This window comes from Pseudochaenichthys georgianus, chromosome 15 (genome assembly GCF_902827115.2).
Source record: "Pseudochaenichthys georgianus chromosome 15, fPseGeo1.2, whole genome shotgun sequence".
NCBI lineage: Eukaryota > Metazoa > Chordata > Actinopteri > Perciformes > Channichthyidae > Pseudochaenichthys > Pseudochaenichthys georgianus.
Window position 1 is genome coordinate 32,438,905 of NC_047517.1, and position 17,900 is coordinate 32,456,804.

Genomic DNA, 17,900 nt, shown 5'->3' on the forward strand with positions numbered 1-17,900 from the left:
TAGTATTGTAACCATATCTAGATGTTGCAAATAAGAACCAACCAGGATTGACATCGTTTCTTAGCGTGAGTCTTGGGTGATTTAGTCTTTAAGGAGCTGAATAACTACCGACCGATCTCCAACCTTCCTTTCCTTAGCAAAACCTTGGAAAGAGCTGTCGCCGCCCAGCTTCATCAACATCTGTCCAACCATGAGCTCTACGAACCCCTACAGTCAGCCTACAGAGCACATCACAGCACAGAGACCGCCCTCCTCAAGATCACTAATGACCTCCTTCTCGCTGCTGACTCCGGACAAATCAGTATTCTCATCCTCCTCGACCTCTCTGCCGCTTTTGACACTGTTTCTCATACAGTCCTCCTGAAATGCCTCTCTGACAACCTTGGCATCACTGGCACAGCTCTGTCATGGTTTCAGTCCTATCTATCAACCAGGTCTCAGTTTGTTAGCATCAGCGGCTCATCCTCCCCCTCGGCCCCAGTCAACCATGGTGTCCCCCAAGGCTCTGTGCTTGGTCCCTTACTTTTCACCATTTACATGCTCCCCCTTGGCCAGATCATACGTCAATTCGGTCTCAATTTCCACTGCTACGCTGACGACACTCAGCTCTATCTCAGCACCTCACCATCCGCCCAGCTCCCTCCACAGTCTTTGGTCAACTGTCTCCATGCCATAAAAACCTGGATGACAGCAAATCTACTCAAACTCAACAGTAAGAAGACTGAGCTCATGGTTGTGGCCCCCAAAGCACTGCTCCGGAAGGTTGGGGATCTCCTCCTCCACATTGACGGCTGTTCCATCTCCCCGTCTCCCGAAGTCCGTAACCTGGGTGTCATCCTTGACTCCACTCTCTCATTTCAGTCACACATCAAATCCGTCACTAAGTCTGCCTTCTATCACCTCAGGAACATCTCCCGTCTACGACCATCACTCTCTGATTCCGTGGCCGAAACCCTCATTCATGCATTCGTCTCCTCCCGGTTGGATTACTGCAACGGAGTCCTGTTCGGGGTTCCCAGTAAAGCCCTGGACAGGCTCCAGTATGTGCAGAACTCGGCTGCCAGGGTGCTCACTCACACCAAGCCCTGGCAGCACATTACCCCCACCCTGATCCACCTCCACTGGCTCCCAGTCAAGCACCGTATCACCTATAAACTCCTTCTTCTGACTTACAAATCCCTCCATGCCCTTGCCCCCCAATACCTGTCTGACCTTCTCCGCTACCACACTCCATCCCGGAAGCTAAGATCATCTGGACAGGATCTCCTCTCCACCCCCCGCACCAGGTTGCGGACTTTTGGTGACAGAGCCTTCAGTGTGGCATCCCCCACCCTCTGGAGCTCTCTCCCCCCCGAAATCCGCAGCGCCCCAACCCTGGACATTTTCAAAAAAGCCCTCAAAACGCACCTTTTTACTAAGGCTTTCCCCACTAGTTAGTTTAATAGGTTTATTTTTCCACTACTTCCCCCCCCCTACCCGACTTGTAAAGCGACCTTGGGTTTCCTGAAAGGCGCTATAAAAATATTATATATTATTATTATTATTATTTAAGGTTGACTGATCATTTTATGAACAGAATGACTGATTTCCAGATTAAGTAATGAACCTATATGGGGCCTAATCTCACTTGTATGGAAACGCATACGTGAACAGAACCGTGCTGTTTGTACTTGGTTTTACATCTTAATAGGGTCCTTCCTTTAATAATGTCACCATATCTAGACGTTGAAAATAATAACTGTAAGGGAAACTTCTGCAGCAATGCAGAGTCAGGACTCGGAGAGACACGAGGAGAGTTGGAGCTTTGATGTCAAACACTGATATTTATTTACAAGTATCGGCCGGAGAAATTCACATCACAAGTCACACAGCCAGAGATTCTGACTGCCCTGGTGGGTTGCCATGTCAAATCTGCCGCGCCTCTCTCTCGATGGACCTTTTAACTAGTTCAGAGAGAGTAAACAACATATTTGGGGAGATAGACTTAACAGCTGGGCACCCTGAATCACTTGCCTCTGACCCTTAATGGCCTCGAAGCCAGCGTTCCCACAGCCGTAAACCATTGCGTGACCGAGAGTTGAACTGGTTTATCAAGATAGTTGGAGCCTCCCGTTCCTTAAGAGAGATAACAGAGCCAGGGTTGGTCGTAAACGTCAACACACAGAAAAGGTTAAATATCTAGGAGTAAAGACAGAAATATTCCCTCACGATAACCAACCTTGATTTATATTGTTTCCTGGCGTGAATCTTCACTGTTTTAGATGGCTTAGTCGGAGCAAATAAAAGCAAGACTGATCACTTTATGAACTGAATGAATGATGTTCAGCTTAAGTAATGAAACATTGTAAGGCCTGACTTCCCATGTTTGGAAACTCATACATGAACAGAGACGTGGTGTTTGTATCTGATTTCCCTGGCTGCATTACATCTCAATATAAAATGCAATTCTTAATCTCAGAGGAGCTACCTGATTAAAAACAGTTGCATGAAAACCAGGATCGGCACGACTGTCATGATCCACAGAGAACATGCATAATGTAAAAGCAATACTCTTATTGTTATTGTGGCGCATCTGACCTGAATATTTTATGAATATTTATATCTTTGTCAACTTAAATCTAGCTGTAAGCCCTGTAGATTAGTGTGAGGAAAAGGAGAGGGGCAGATAAGAAGCGATTTTCACGTGGATAAAACAGGCAGGCGGTGGATAGCGGGACAGAGATCACACACATAGAGGGATGAGCCTGACCTCAGAGGAAAGAGGAACAAGGCCATTATGTTGTCCGATCAGGATGAGAGCAGAAAAAAATACCATAACTCCCTCTATCTGCTCTCTCTCGTGCCCTGGTGTGCACTAAAAATAAGGATTTGTCCCTCTTGAGGATTTCCAAACCCTCTTAAATATTATCAACATGTTATTGTTCGGCTAGATTGTATTGCCGTTATCCTACTTATAGCAGAAAGTAAGATACATGCCATCGATGTGTGAGATTGGTGAAGCCTTGTCAAACCACAGAGGTACATCCCTGGTGTCAACGGGAGATGAATGTTGGAGAGACGATAAGCTGCTGGTTTTGGTTTGTTATTGACACGCAGGCTGACTTTAAACCTGCAGATCTCTTTTGATACAACATGGACGGGGCATGTTCAGATGTCAACAGACAAGGCTTTAGAATGTACATTAAAACATATCTAAGAATACAGTATACTGCAGCGACACATTTTTATTTTACCCTTAATAAACTAAAACATTCACATTTCCCAAATGTATGAGAGCAACCCTTCCAGGTATTTTCCCTCTAGATCATGGCCTCTCCCCTTTATGGGTGAAAATATCTGCCATTTACCTAATGGTAAATACAAATGATGAAGTATTCCCCAATCCGATCAAAATGTAAGAAAACTGCTTTTTATAAATATGCATGGGCCCAAACATGATGGTCAGTCAGGCAAACAATTACCGTACTTTTCGGACTATACAGCGCACCTGCATATAAGCCGCAGCAGCTAAATTGTCCGTCTGTCTTGCTCTCGTTCTGTCTCTCGGTTCCACTTTTACTTTGGCGCGCTACCTGTCTCACTCTTTTCCGGCCTCCAGGTTTTCCTGCTGGAGCCCGCCGCTTAGAGGTGGCGGGCGCGGACCGGTCATAGAGCCCATAGAGTTAAAGGTGGTTAATTTTACCTGTAAAATCCATAGGTTTAGGAGGTTCCCTAGTGGCCGTTAGCTGTACAAAAAAAATGGGGGGGAAAGTCGCGGCTTACAGTCCGAAAAGTACGGTAGACAATGTCATTGGAGATCAATGATCGCGTAGATATATGTTGAAATTAAAAGCAATAGGGGATTGATGTTCTTTTAGTCGTGGACGAGTGGCTCACACCAAAACTGGGGTTTCCTTGGCTTGTTTTATATTTGAATGAAGCATCTCAATTCATTACCTTGATTTGTACTGTTTTCTTTGCTGATTGAAGTTAATCTCTTTAGCATCATCATTTAGCTGTGATTCCCGCAGACGTACACATATCGACTAACTGGATCCAAATGTTTATGCTGTTCAGTGTTTCCCACAGAATTTGACTCTATTTGTGGGGGCACCGCACCCCCCCGGCAAGAAAAGCCAAAGGCCCCTTAACCTATTCGGGTGGCCCACGCATCGACCCCCCCTCAAATAAGAAAATGCATGCGAGTTCATGGCTACTGTAGCAGACAATGTTCTTGTTGCTCTGTGTTGCGTTGTTAATGAGTGAGACACACCGGAGTTGAGTGGAGTTTATTCTCCCAAAAATATCATTTACAATTTAGGCATTTCGCAGACGCCTTATTCCAAAGCGACTTACAATGACAGGGACATTCTCCCTGGAGTAGAGTGCCTTACTCAAGGGCACACTAGTAGTGGTGTTCCAGGCGGGATTTGAACTCGCAACCTTCCGATCACCAGCCCACCTCACTATCCATTATGAGATCCATTTGTGGCGGACGATATTTAATTGTTGCGGCCCGCCACAAATAACTCAATGTATGGGAAACACTGCTGTTAATCCTCTCTGCGGATCACCTGAAGCCACAGATCTCTATTTTTACGGTTCTTTTTTCTAAGTAGAATAAAGAAGATCGTAATTCTTAATCTTTTCTGTGGTTTTCACTAGCTAGTCCCAGCCTTGTCTGTTTACTGTTTGCTGCTGAGCTAGTGAAGTCGTGGGTGGTGCTGAAAACCAAAAAGAACCTGAAAGATGCTAAATTCTTTGTGTAGAGCTGAGGTGAAGTTCAGAGTCTGATGATTGCGTCTTTCAATGAGCGATATCTTTCATGTTACACATCTTTGTTGGGATGTTAATATTGACACATTCAGCATTATAGCGTGAGCAGTTGAGTGTTGGTGAACTACTGTGCCTGCATAGATGTTTAGAAAAGAAAGTCTGTGCACAGAAAGTTCCTCCCTGAACTGTCATTTAAACTTGCATGACGACAGATATCTTGAAGAGGATATATAAAACAAGAGAATCATATCCATGACTCGAATATGCACACACTCGACACACACATACTTTATCCCCCTCTGAGAGCGTCAAGTGGCTGTCCAGAGCGGTGTCTCTTTGGGCTCTGTTTGGTATAATTGGCAGCTGATTAATCACAGCTAATTAAATGTAATGATAGAGAAAGGTGGCCAATTTTGTGCTAAATGGTCAAGGTTAGGTAGAGGATTGTCAGGTGGCCGGGCCTATTATTGCAGCACCTGCATGTCAAGGTTAGGTAGTGTTGCTAAAGAGTGGTGAGCCATTATGTGTTTTTGTGTGTGGACTAAGTGAACAGGTGATTAGTGGAATTAGAACATTAGGAATTGAGATGGAGAGGGTTTGTTAAGTGGAGGTGGGAACAGGTCAGCTCTATCTATTTCTTTTTGTGTACGTGGATTTGAAGATGAGAAAGGAAGCGTGTAAAGGCCACGCACGACTCAAAGAGGCAGAGTGATGTGTGTGAGGATTGATACTCTGACCTGATGACATGTTTCCATTAAATCCTCCTGAGAGTGAGAGTGTCCGTGCTGTTGTTTGTTTCTACTTTTCATTCTTTTGATCCAGCCGAGCGTGTTGTGCCTTCTTATTTCTGAGGATTAGTTTCCTGCACAAACTTTTTTTTTAGGGAGATTTGTCCTGACGGATTCAAAATCCCAAACGTGTGTGTGTGTGTGTGTGTGTGTGTGTGTGTGTGTGTGTGTGTGTGTGTGTGTGTGTGTGTGTGTGTGTGTGTGTGTGTGTGTGTGTGTGTGTGTGTGTGTGTGTGTGTGTGTGTGTGTGTGTGTGTGTGTGTGTGTGTGTGTGTGTGTGTGTGTGTGTGTGTGTGTGTGTGTGTGTGTGTGTGTGTGTGTGTGTGTGTGTGTGTGTGTGTGTGTGTGTGTGTGTGTGTGTGTGTGTGTGTGGTGTGTGTGTGTGTGTGTGTGTGTGTGTGTGTGTGTGTGTGTGTGTGTGTGTGTGTGTGTGTGTGGCTTTGTGCCCGCAAGACTTTACCAAGTAAAGGGAATGGGAGGCAGAAAAAAGATGGAGCTCTTGCCTTAGTCTCTAAGAAGATTAGACGGACTGAGAGAGAGAGAGTGCAACACATTTTAATTTGTCCCTTTGGCTGGCTGGGTAAGAACATAATGCCTTCACCTGGGCCGGATAGAGAGGCAGAGGAGATTTGCAGGAGGGAGGGATTGAGAGGAGAGGGGATTGGGAGAGGAAGGGATGGTCAGAGAAAGGGATGAAGCCCGTCTTTTCTTGACTCTCCACTTCCTCTCGCAGTATGATGGGCTCCCATCAAAGAGGCCAGCGGGGATTGAGCGCTGCTGATCCCCGTTCAGATTAACGTGCTGGCAGATCACTCTGTCTCTCTTTTTCAGATTACCAGGAAGAGAGGGAGGGCGAGATTTCTCAATCCTAGTCTTATTCAGATTGTATCAAAGCCCCAAGAGACAGATGAGATCCTGATCACTGTTATTCCATGATAATAATCATCCAGTCAGTCCACGCATCAGGCTAAACCTGAGCTACACCAGCCTGCATATCAATCTATGTCAGCCCCTATTTGACACGCATACACTGTCTATCTGCATATTATTAGTAGCACTACAAAAGTACTACACGTCTCTTTATAATCTGTATATTTTAAACCTCGTGTATTTTTAACCTGTTACTTTGTGTGAATTGAGCTGTCTCTGTTTTCTACAACATTAAACATTGAATGATTACACTTTATTTGATTCTCCAAACCAAGAACAAAGCAGTGTTAATCCATAATGAAAGATAAAATAAACCTCAAAATCAGAGGCGAAATGATAAGAAGGCCTTTCCATATGGATAAGCCTTCAAAGGTCATTGAAAGACATCACAAACAAAGGATAACTTTAGAACTAAATCAAAGTAAGATCAATGAAAGATATGGTGAGAAACTCTCATTGGATGACTAGTGACCACAATCTGATGTTTAATACGACATTGCTACGGTTTCTTCTTCTTCTACCGTCTATATATTTATCTACTTTATGTATTATGTTCTTACATTCTCATCTGTTTTTCCCCTAGACCCCTGGGCTGAGGGCAAGGGCTGCGCGCATACAGTGGTATGCAGAGAAATGTATAAATTCTAACCAGGTAACCACACACACACACACACACACACACACACACACACACACACACACACACACACACACACACACACACACACACACACACAGGCTGAACTATTCAAGGCCATAAAGACAAATGAAGGTAGCAAAATTCCAAAGGAAATTGTATATATTGTTGTATAGATTGAGCCCTTGGAGCAGATGGTGGACATGACGGACAAACTGTTCGAGTGCGACAGAGACGAGATGTACAGTTACCTCCTCCGACAATACGGTAAGTCCCATTTGTCTGTGAGTGGTTTCTATTATATTTCGTTCAATTTGCAAACTGCCCTGATCTCCTCTGCTGCCTTGACCTTCTCTCTCTCTCTGTCTCTGTGTGTGTGTGTGTGTGTGTGTGTGTGTGTGTGTGTGTGTGTGTGTGTGTGTGTGTGTGTGTGTGTGTGTGTGTGTGTGTGTGTGTGTGTGTGTGTGTGTCCTCTGTTGATGTGCATTGTTCTGTCACGTGTCCACTCAAAAAGATATGGCATTATAGGGATTGAGACAGGGAACGGCCGGGGTCCTACAGTATGTGTAAAGTGTGACATGAAACAATAGATCTGTGTGTGGAGATTGAGATCAGTCAAAAGTAAGAGCAGAAGACATGGTGTGATTGCTGCAGTGGAGAGCAGAGCAGATTTGTGATTGGAGTGTTAATGCTGATTGTCGATCCATTACCCCCACTTTCTCACACACACACACACACACACACACACACACACACACACACACACACACACACACACACACACACACACACACCTTCTAGTTGGTTTGTTTCCTAAATTACAGCATAGTTGAGGGCCAGTCAGTTGATCAGATTAGTGCTTTGATTGCTCTCTCTCAGCATGTAGTGCTATGTCTGTCTCAGGCCGAGTGATGAGCAGTATGGGCCGACTGTCAGAATCAGAAACATTTTATATTACAAAGTAGTTTTACACATGATGATTTTGCTTTGGTGTAAAATGATGCATACAACGACGGAGAAAGGAGAATATCATTTAAAAAGGGGTAAGAGTCGGTGTCAGTGGGGTTCCCAGGCCGTGTTGATGAGTAGCAGAAACTGTTGAAGTGGAGAGAGGCGGGCGATCATGAGAAACACGTCTTTTCTTAATCTCACTGCTTGGCTTCTTGCAGAGGCAACAAACGAGTGGAAGAAAGCAGAAGGACTTTGGACGAAGATGCAGGAGGAGAACGTCATCCCCAGAGAGAGGACCCTGCTCATGCTGGCCAAAATCCTGAAGAATAACGGCCAGGAGGTGCCCTTCGATGTGCCCGAGGTAAAACCAAAGCCCTATTGGGGCTGCTCGATTATAGCAAAAATTATCATCTCGATTATTTGGTTCAGTAATTGATATCACGATTATTAAAAACGATTATCCATTTACTTTGAAAACATCCATTTATTGAAGAAAAAAAGTTGGACAATATGTTTTAAACAGTTGATTACCCTGAACTTTAAGTATAATTCAACTGAAAAACCGAAAAAAAAAAAAGAATCGTTTATTTCGGTGATGTTTTCGTAATCGTTGCCGTCCAAAATCGTAATCGCGATTAAAAATATGATTAATTGAGCAGCCCTAAGCTCTATAATGTGCACAACCCAGACAGATGTGTTATTATGAAGAATAATTGCCCAGAGCTTCCTGAGGGGGAGATGAAGCTGGAAGTAAAGGCCAGGAGATTCCCCAGAGCTCTGGAGGACTCTCAAAAGTGCCCGAGGTCAAACGCAACACACAGGCATGCAGCTCTGATGGTTGAGCACAAGTCACAACGGTGCAGACATATTAAAAGATGGTTGGAGGTACCCATTGTTATCTTATGTGTCCTCAAATATTCTATTAATATTTTAGGTCGTTTATCAAGAAACAATAGGCAAAGAATAATCTCCCTTTCCAGCTTCATACGAGGAAGAATGTTCACTTACGGTTTTCTTTACCGTTGTAAATTGAATTTGTATAGCTTTTTATTGTAAGTATTCTTGATGTCACTGCAAGCTCTGGAAGCTTGTGATTTACAATTGTTCTGACATTATATATTCTATAAATAGATAACAGTGCAACATTACCTTGGTAATAGACTTGTGGTGCTTGAGTAGTAAACTACAGCTCATTTGGAGGAAGTACATCACGTCATTCCCAATCAAACAAACGACCTCAGGTCACAGAAAGAAGTACTTTAAATAGGAAATAAAACAATGAGACGGATGTTATCAAGACTTACATTAGAATCGACAGCGTTAGTATGTGAAGGATTTGGACAAACACTTCATCATTAGGTGGGCAATACATTTGCAGAGCTTGTCGAATTTCTATTTCTGATTTATTGCATTTCATACACGAATACTATTATGTATTACAACAGGCAGAGATTTCTTATTTTAATGGATTTTTCTTCCCGTTGTTTTTGAATTAATGCAGCGTTTTTTCATGTATTATGTCATACAAAGGTTAAAAGTATTGTTAACATTTAAAATAAAATATTGTAGAGACACAATAATAGTTTTACAATAATAAATAACTGAAATATATTCAGTAAATGAACTGTAAATGCTTAGTATGATTCTTCACAGGTGTAATGAAGTTCTGGCATATTCTGTATTTTGTCCTTCACTGATTTAGCGAGGAGCCGAATAATGTATTTATTTAACTCAAGCTGCTCGGTGTCATTTAAAACACAATGTTCCCACCCTGAGTTATATCCATACTGCTCAGATTAACCAAAGAGCGAACTCTGATCATCGGAGCTAACCCCAAAACCCCTCGCACTCAGCCCCCCCGCCCGACCTCACCCCGTTCCACTTTAAGCCTCTGTTCATTACATGCAGAGGAAACAGGATTGAGGCTCTGATCTGAAGTGTGGTCAATCAGAGCGGCTGGCTGCGGACGGGAATTACAGCCTGATCTGTCTGTAAATCTGTAATGCCAGACTAATTTAGCCAGCAGCTAAATGCCACCATATGGCTGCCGCTGGATCCTAGTTACATCCAGGCGGCCTAGATTCTGACTCAAAGACAAACTGTGGATTAATGCATTCGAATAAAAGAGGGGAGTTTAGCCTCAAATGCAGAGGTGGGAGAAGTACTCAGATCTTGTACTTATGTAGAAGTAGAAGTACCAGAATGTAGGAATACTCTGTTACGAGTGAAACGCCTGCATTCAAAATGTTACTCGGTTCAAAGTAGAAAAGTATTAGCATCAAAATATACTTAAAGTACCAAAAGTAAAAGTACTCATAATGAAAATTAGCCCATTTCAGAATTGTATATGTTTTGATTTTAATTATTGATGTATTGGAGTGTTATCAAAGCTGGTAAAAGTGCAGCTTGTGAATATGTAACTAACGTCTTATTTAAGTGAATTTTATATTTCACATCACCAATCCACATTTGTAAAGTAACTAAAGGTATTAAATAAATGCAATGGAGTAAATGTACACCATTTACCTCTGAATTGTAGTGGGGTAGAAGAAAGCAGCAACAATTTGAAATACTCAAGTGAAGCACAAGTCTCTCAAAATGAAGAGCAGTCCTTGAGTAAATGTACTCGCACACCACTGCTCAAATAATAAATCCTAGTGAGCTCTGTTGCTGCGTTCTTCCTCAGCGCTGGTCTGCGTGCTCTTACAGCCCGGAGCGTGATGAGAGAGGAAGTGATTGCTGTTGCCTGGAGCGATGAACTTGGTGACCCCTGGGGCCCTGGAGTTGACACCCCTGCTCCAACACACACACTCTAACGCACACACACTTTTAGTTTTTGCCCCTGGGGTGCCATATCTAATTTGCCCCTAGCCAATACAGCTTAACCCCCTCCCCTCGCTGCTTCACGGGTGAACGAGCATTAGGGGACCCTGCCCTGCCCGCCATTATTTCACTGTCATACACACTGTGTGTGTGTGTGTGTGTGTGTGTGTGTGTGTGTGTGTGTGTGTGTGTGTGTGTGTGTGTGTGTGTGTGTGTGTGTGTGTGTGTGTGTGTGTGTGTGTGTGTGTGTGTGTGTGTGTGTGTGTGTGTGTGTGTGTGTGTGTGTGTGTGTGTGTGTGTGTGTGTGTGTGTGTGTGTGTGTGTGTGTGTGTGTGTGTGTGTGTGTGTGTGTGTGTGTGTGTGTGTGTGTGTGTGTGTGTGTGTGTGTGTGTGTGTGTGTGTGTGTGTGTGTGTGTGTGTGTGTGTGTGTGTGTGTGTGTGTGTGTGTGTGTGTGTGTGTGTGTGTGTGTGGTTATGGAAGCATCGGACTGAGTATTATTTGTGTGTTTTTAACAGACGTGGTACCAAGAAGAAGCCCCCCCGGCCAAAAGAGCGGCGCCCAAAGTGGAAGAAGGCCCACGCTCTCAAGGCACAAGCTTTCAAAGCCCTATCATTGCCCTCTGTAAGAATAACAAAGCCCAAGGTGAGCAGCAGGAGGTCCCGTGGTGTTGTCAGACATGATATGGAGCTGAACCAAACGTACTGTAAAATGCACTGGGGGGAAACTTGAATCATCGGAGGTGTGCAAAGGTTACTTTTGAAGCTGCGTTAAAGCATTAGGAGGCATATAGTTAAAAGTGCAACAGCCCCTGATTTACTTTTTTGCTTCAGATCTGCATTAATCAATCGATTGATGGACAATATGACATTTAGATTATTTAATTTAGAAATGAATCACTGAATGAAATGTTCTTTGTAAAAGCAGACTCCTGTCTTTCCTCTTGTCTCTTTCTACAGAAGCCTTAAAGATCTGCAAGGAAGCCAATGATAATGGTTTGGCATTTAACGCCATCAGATACGATTACCTGATCCGCTCGCTGCTGGCCGAGGGGTCCCTTAACGACGCCATGGCAGTCAAAGACATGTAAGTGCCTAATCATCTATCTGTGTCATCTCATTCTGCAACGACACATTTTGGTAAACCATAAAAAAAAGGTTTATTTCAACGTTTTCTTTAATACCAGGCATATATGTTGGTATAATCCAACAATTGTGACTCCAGTTTGAATACCTATTTTTGCACGAGACGTGTATTTTTTTTCTTTCAATCTTTGTTGACAATTGGTTAATCTATTAGCCGTTTCATAGTTGCAGCTCCTTGTCGATCAGAGTTATTTTTTTGCATTCTGTCCTGGTATTTAGTATCTACCGTACTTTCCGGACTATAAAGCGCACCTGCATATAAGCCGCAGCAGCTAAATTGTCCGTCTGTCTTGCTCTCGTTCTGTCTCTCGGTTCCACTTTTACTTTGGCGCGCTACCTGTCTCACTCTTTTCCGGCCTCCAGCTTTTCCTGCTGGAGCCCGCCGCTTAAAGGTGGCGGGCGCGGACCGGTCATAGAGCCCATAGAGTTAAAGGTGGTTAATTGTACCTGTAAAATCCATAGATTTAGGAGGTTCCCTAGTGGCCGTTAGCTGTACAAAAAAAATGGGGAAAAAAGTCGCGGCTTACAGTCCGAAAAGTACGGTAGTTGAATGAGCCCATGCATTTGTAAGTGTACTTTGTTGGTTGAGATCATCACGAATCAAAAGACGGACTGTACACTGGTGTATTTTAGCTGTAGGCACAATAAATTCAACCTGTAGTGCGGTTAGTGCTCTGCTACGTTCTCCGTCTCTTCCGCCTGTGGCACCGGGTCACCTCGGGCTAAAAATCTCCTCAATAGACACAAGGATTATAAAGTGATTGTGTGCCGACACACTCAGCCCTGCTGGATATGAACAGTTGTTCTTACTAAGCCCCACGATACACACGGGCTCCGGTGTACAGATTAATTTAGCTTTTCTGGGAAGCCGGTGACTTTGCGCACAAACATCAATCTTCTTCCAATTAGTAATGTATCATGTGTTGTGTGCGGGGCCACATCAGGGCCTGGAGACAAACGGACACACAGAGTATTAGAGATCTGAGCGTACTGCTGGTCTTTACTGTTTGTCTCTTTACGTCATCTTTTTGTCCCCTTTCTTTATATCACTTTCACATTACAAAGAAAACGTTAATCTACTGTGATGCCGTTAATCATTTGTAGGAAAGAGGGGAAAAAACGTGTGTAAAAACATCTATTACACTATCGGTCTCTTCCCTGTTTTCGGCTCTACATGATTCACTCTCTTATGTTTGAGAAATAATCGTATCAATTTTAGACCCCTGGTTGAACAAGAGCGAGGCAATACAAGTGATAACCCATCTCCAGGCTTTGATTTGGTTTATGGCATCCCTGCCTGGATAAAAGCTGCGTTTATCTGCACTCTAAATGAGAAGTGAAATGAGCGGAGAGTCGGGAAGGATGGAAGTGGGCAGGGAAGGAAGGAGATAAAGAGAGCTCAACTGGAAAGGGGGAGTGAAGGAGGCGAGGAGGGCTAGATTTAATCACGTCCGAGGTTAATGAAGACGCTATAGGCATTAATTCTGTGTGTGTGTTTTGGGGTAATCTGTACAGAATTGAGCAGCGGGGTGCTTATGGTGAGATTAAGGGATTGGGCGAGAGTGATAATGAGAGGAAGGGGTGGATGTTTCATTGGTTAACGCACAAACCCCCAACACATTATTACAATCTGTAAACAGTACCTGCTCATTTCTGTGGACACTTTCAAATATACTGCTACTTAGTTTTTCTGACATTGTGTTCTTGTAGTATTAATAGCGTGTGCCTACTTGTTTATTTCATATGTAAGTCTATTCTTTATACTTTATCTGCACTACACTTCTTCTGTTATATCATAATACTGGAAAATGTCCCTGCAGCGGAACAAATAAAGACATTCTGACCCTGAAAGAGAAGGCGAGTGAGAGTGTGTGTCAGGAAAAGGTGAGATTTCCTCCCTACCAATAAGGATATTTCTGACCCCACTTCTCGGTCTCCTCGGCAATCCGTCGTCGACCCCCTTTCCCGCTCAAATCTCCACCCTGACCCCGCCGGATGCTGCTTGGCCCAGTGTCGCCGTGGTGATAAGGATTGCCCGACTGATGCTCAATTGAGCGGTCGGATTAATCTGGTTGCAGGGATATAATAAGAAATAAAATCAAAGGACCGGAGGCAAGCTTGATTGAGGTTTTAGCGGCGGAGAAATGAAAAGGGAGGAGGGTGGCAAAGGTCGGCACATATACGAGTAGATGGAGGGGGAAGAAGACGGGTTGTCCCAGCCTCTCGCATCGTTCGTGGAGTGGCTCAGGAGGAAGTAATCAACTGTTTGATGTCTGTATTCTTTTCGGGGTTAGGCGCTTTACAAGAGGCTCAGACATGCTTTCAGTCATATTTGTTCCCATTGTCTTCTAGCTTTCAGCTCCTGTGTTCATCCACTCTTCCTCTGTGGGGTCTGTTTGTGATGCCTTAAAACAGCCAAAGTTAAGAAGACAAAAACACCACGGAGATTAAACCCAAACCATCACAGATAGTGAAGATGTTTTTTATATAATAGTGTACATTATCAGCTCTAAGAAAACAATGGACTTTCTTTGTACAATCCACACAGGTAGGACCTTTTTGTCCCCATTAGCCGCATTCACACGGAGTACTTTTCACCCGTACTTTTCACGTTTAGTTCCGTCGCGTTCACACCAAAAACTAAGTGCCGGGAACTTTTCCCCCCATTTTTAGCGCCTGCTGAGAGCGGGTACTTTCCTGGGGAAAAAAAGTACCACAGTTCTGATTGGCTGGGCGATTGCAAACCACGCCCCGTAAAACTCTGAAATGTTTTGTAGAGCTGCCATTTTATTATCCTCGCATTAGCATTATTAGCATTAGCATTCGCCCAGCACACAAACGCAGAGAGAATAATTTATGGCAACACAAAAGAAAACGTTGGAGCGGTGGAGATGAGGAGGTGTCGGCGTTCTGGCGATTTACTCGGAAGGCTTCAGTAGAAGCTGCTGGGAGTCCCCAACTCCGGGGACTTCCAGCCGGGGACTTCGGGTGGCAGTATACGCCGTGAAGTTGTTTGCGGCCTGCCAGTAAACCCAAAGCAGAAGAAGACGAAGTGACGTCAGCGGCTCATTTGCGTAATCTTCCCTCAGGGAACTTATTCCGGTGTGAACGCGATCGGCTCTTAGTTCCATAGGGAAACTAAGTGCTGGGAACCAAGTACGGCAAAGTACTTGGTGTGAACGCGGCTATTGAAACACTTTACAGATAACGTGGTTTTAACCCAGAAGTGATCATCACCCTGGATCCCTCGACCAAAATCCAATGGGATCTTCCATTATATTTTAAATCAAATACATTTTCAGGCTTGTCAGGTCTGTAAGTAAAGTTAAAGAGGCTACAACCAGAATATTAACATCCTTTTCATCTCTTTTTCAGTGCTACATCTCATCTGCCAACGTTCCAGTTGAGTCCTGCTGCCAACGACCTGTACATCATCACTAACAGCAAGAAAGGCCAGGCTAATGGTGAGAAACACACACACACGCACGCACGCACGCACGCACGCACGCACGCACGCGCGCGCGCGCGCACGCACGTTCAAACACAAACTCACCTCACACTGGTCCACAGATGCTCTGGAGAGAACGAGGTCTTTGCTGCAGGCGGGCCAGACGCCCTCAGAGCTCGCCATCATCAGGCTGGTTCAGGCGCTCGGCAACAGCGGCAACGTGTCGGGGATCCAGGAAGTGCAGGCGTTGATAAGCGGCCACAGCAAGGAGGTCAACCTGTCCAGCATGATTTTTGTCAACAACACAGCGATGGCACACATCAAGAGGTGAGCATGATTTTGATCTGAAGAGGTACCAGAATGTGCAGAATGTTTTTATTTCCTCATTTTTGTACAAAAACTTGACCATTCAAGTGCCTGGAAAATCCTATAAGTCCCTCAAAGTCTACACAAAGGTGCTGTAATTTAGGACTTTTGTAATGTATGAGGCAAATGCAGCTTTTCAGGTATTTCCCCTAAATCTGATGTTTCCAGAAAAGTTGTCATCACCTGTGTCTCTAATCCTCACCAATCAAGTGCAGTAATACAAAGTGAAAACAGACGGAAAACAAATCACTATAGATGGGCAGGGCTGAATGTTGCATACAACATTATAATTTCAGTGTACAGTACAATCCATTGTAAAGTCCATTATACTACTTTGTAAACTCCATGTGTAGCACACAGAAGATAAAGAGCTTCTTGCAACACCAGGAGCCGAGTGTGACAAGACCCGTGTTGACACACTCTTAAAGTAAAAGCTCACAGGCGAGTGGGGCGTCGAGTACAAATAGGAAACACCGGCATAATAGGATTATTCATGGGTTCCTTTTAATGTCATGAAAACGCCCATCCTCCACTTCTGCTTCTCAAACAACAGAGGACAAATATATGAAACGCATGGAGCATCAAACTTTCATCGCGCTACTCGCATTAGCGCTGTCCCCCGGCCGGAGCGGCAGCGTTGCCGTGCCGACTCGCAGGGACAGCAGGAAGGGAAGAACGGCAAGACAGTCTCACGCCCGATTGGGGCCTGTCAGCTTGAACCCTGACCTCTCGGGCGGCGCTCTGAGCGGCTCTGACACGTCCCCGCTGCGTCTGAGTCGAGCTGACTGGTTAAGAGCCGGGGCGGAAAAAGCAAAGCAGGCCCGGAAAGCGCGGCGCCACATTTAGAGGGGGCCCCCGCTGAATTATTCAGACGGTCCCAGTCGCAACAATCAGCGTAGATATGTTCCCCCACCTCTGCATACACACACGGAGACGCACACACACCCCGCGAGTTAAATATTCATCACGACTGCTGACGGTGGGAGGGAGCGTAAAGTGTTGAGGTGCCAGATCGAGTTGTTTTAGATTTGTAGCGCTTTGCTGTGCAGGCTTTGTTTGCTTGTGGCAACCTCAGCAGAAAAACATGGTGGTCGGAGAAAAATGAAACCCATATGATTTTAATATTTAATTTCTTAAGTCTAAAAACAGCATGGGGGGGGGGGTTATTGTTCTCTAATCAGGCCAGTTTCTCAGATCAGTGTTTGTTTCTTCTCCCAGCAGAGTATCTGTAGTAAGGAAGGCTGTATAGGGAATGTTGTATCTCACAATTTACAAACGGAAGCATCCAGAATATGCCTTTACGTAACAAGGATAAAAGTAAGGATGCAGAGGTTACATGATAGAAGGATGTGAACCACAAAAAGACCCTGCTCACCACCTTGTTGAATTTAAAATGATACCAAACGTAAACCCCACCATAGTGCAGCGGCATTTGACGTTTTTGCAGGAACATTCGCTGTCTGGTTTCTCCTATTTCTGTTTAGAACTTTAACCGTGGACATTTTCCTAGGTGTAGTTTTGAACTATTCTTACTAGACTAACCCTTTATCCCCTTTCCCCTCCTCAGTGGTGATGTGGAAAGTGCAATAGAGGCGTTGGAGGCCATCTACACCAATCCAGACACCCAGAGCCAGAGCATGGCCTTCGTCTTCAGAAAGATACTGGAAGATAACAATGAGAAAGCGTTGGACAAATGTAAGAAAACACAAAATGCATACTTGTAAATCGAAGAAATACATACAATATAAAACCACAAGCATGATAACTGTAAGAATGATGCAATCCACGTTATTATTGACACAATGTGCATGCTGTGTTGCAGTGAGTGCTATGGCAGAGCGGATAGCCAATCACTTCGCCTGCTACAGACCGGCGTCAGACCTCTTCGTGCAGCTGCTGGACGCCGACAAAGTGGAGGACGCCAAGTTCATGCTGGCTGTGAGTACAAGTGTGTGTGTTTGTCTGTGTGCCCCAAAGTTTTCATCATGTCATTTGACCTAGGTGGTATCAGTGTTAAGGTATGTTTTCTTTAAGATTCAGTATTTTATATTCATATGTT

General features: G+C 44.3%; 1 protein-coding gene across 1 annotated transcript in view; it reads left to right on the forward strand.

Moving 5' to 3' along the window:
• Window positions 1-17,900, forward strand: part of lrpprc (leucine-rich pentatricopeptide repeat containing) — a 74,652-nt gene that overhangs the window by 44,267 nt on the left and 12,485 nt on the right. The window contains 9 exon segments of the mRNA XM_034100676.2: window positions 7,057-7,125; window positions 7,287-7,377; window positions 8,280-8,422; window positions 11,401-11,527; window positions 11,842-11,968; window positions 15,403-15,491; window positions 15,598-15,802; window positions 17,409-17,536; window positions 17,664-17,779. Coding sequence (XP_033956567.1) covers window positions 7,057-7,125; window positions 7,287-7,377; window positions 8,280-8,422; window positions 11,401-11,527; window positions 11,842-11,968; window positions 15,403-15,491; window positions 15,598-15,802; window positions 17,409-17,536; window positions 17,664-17,779 — 1,095 coding nt within the window.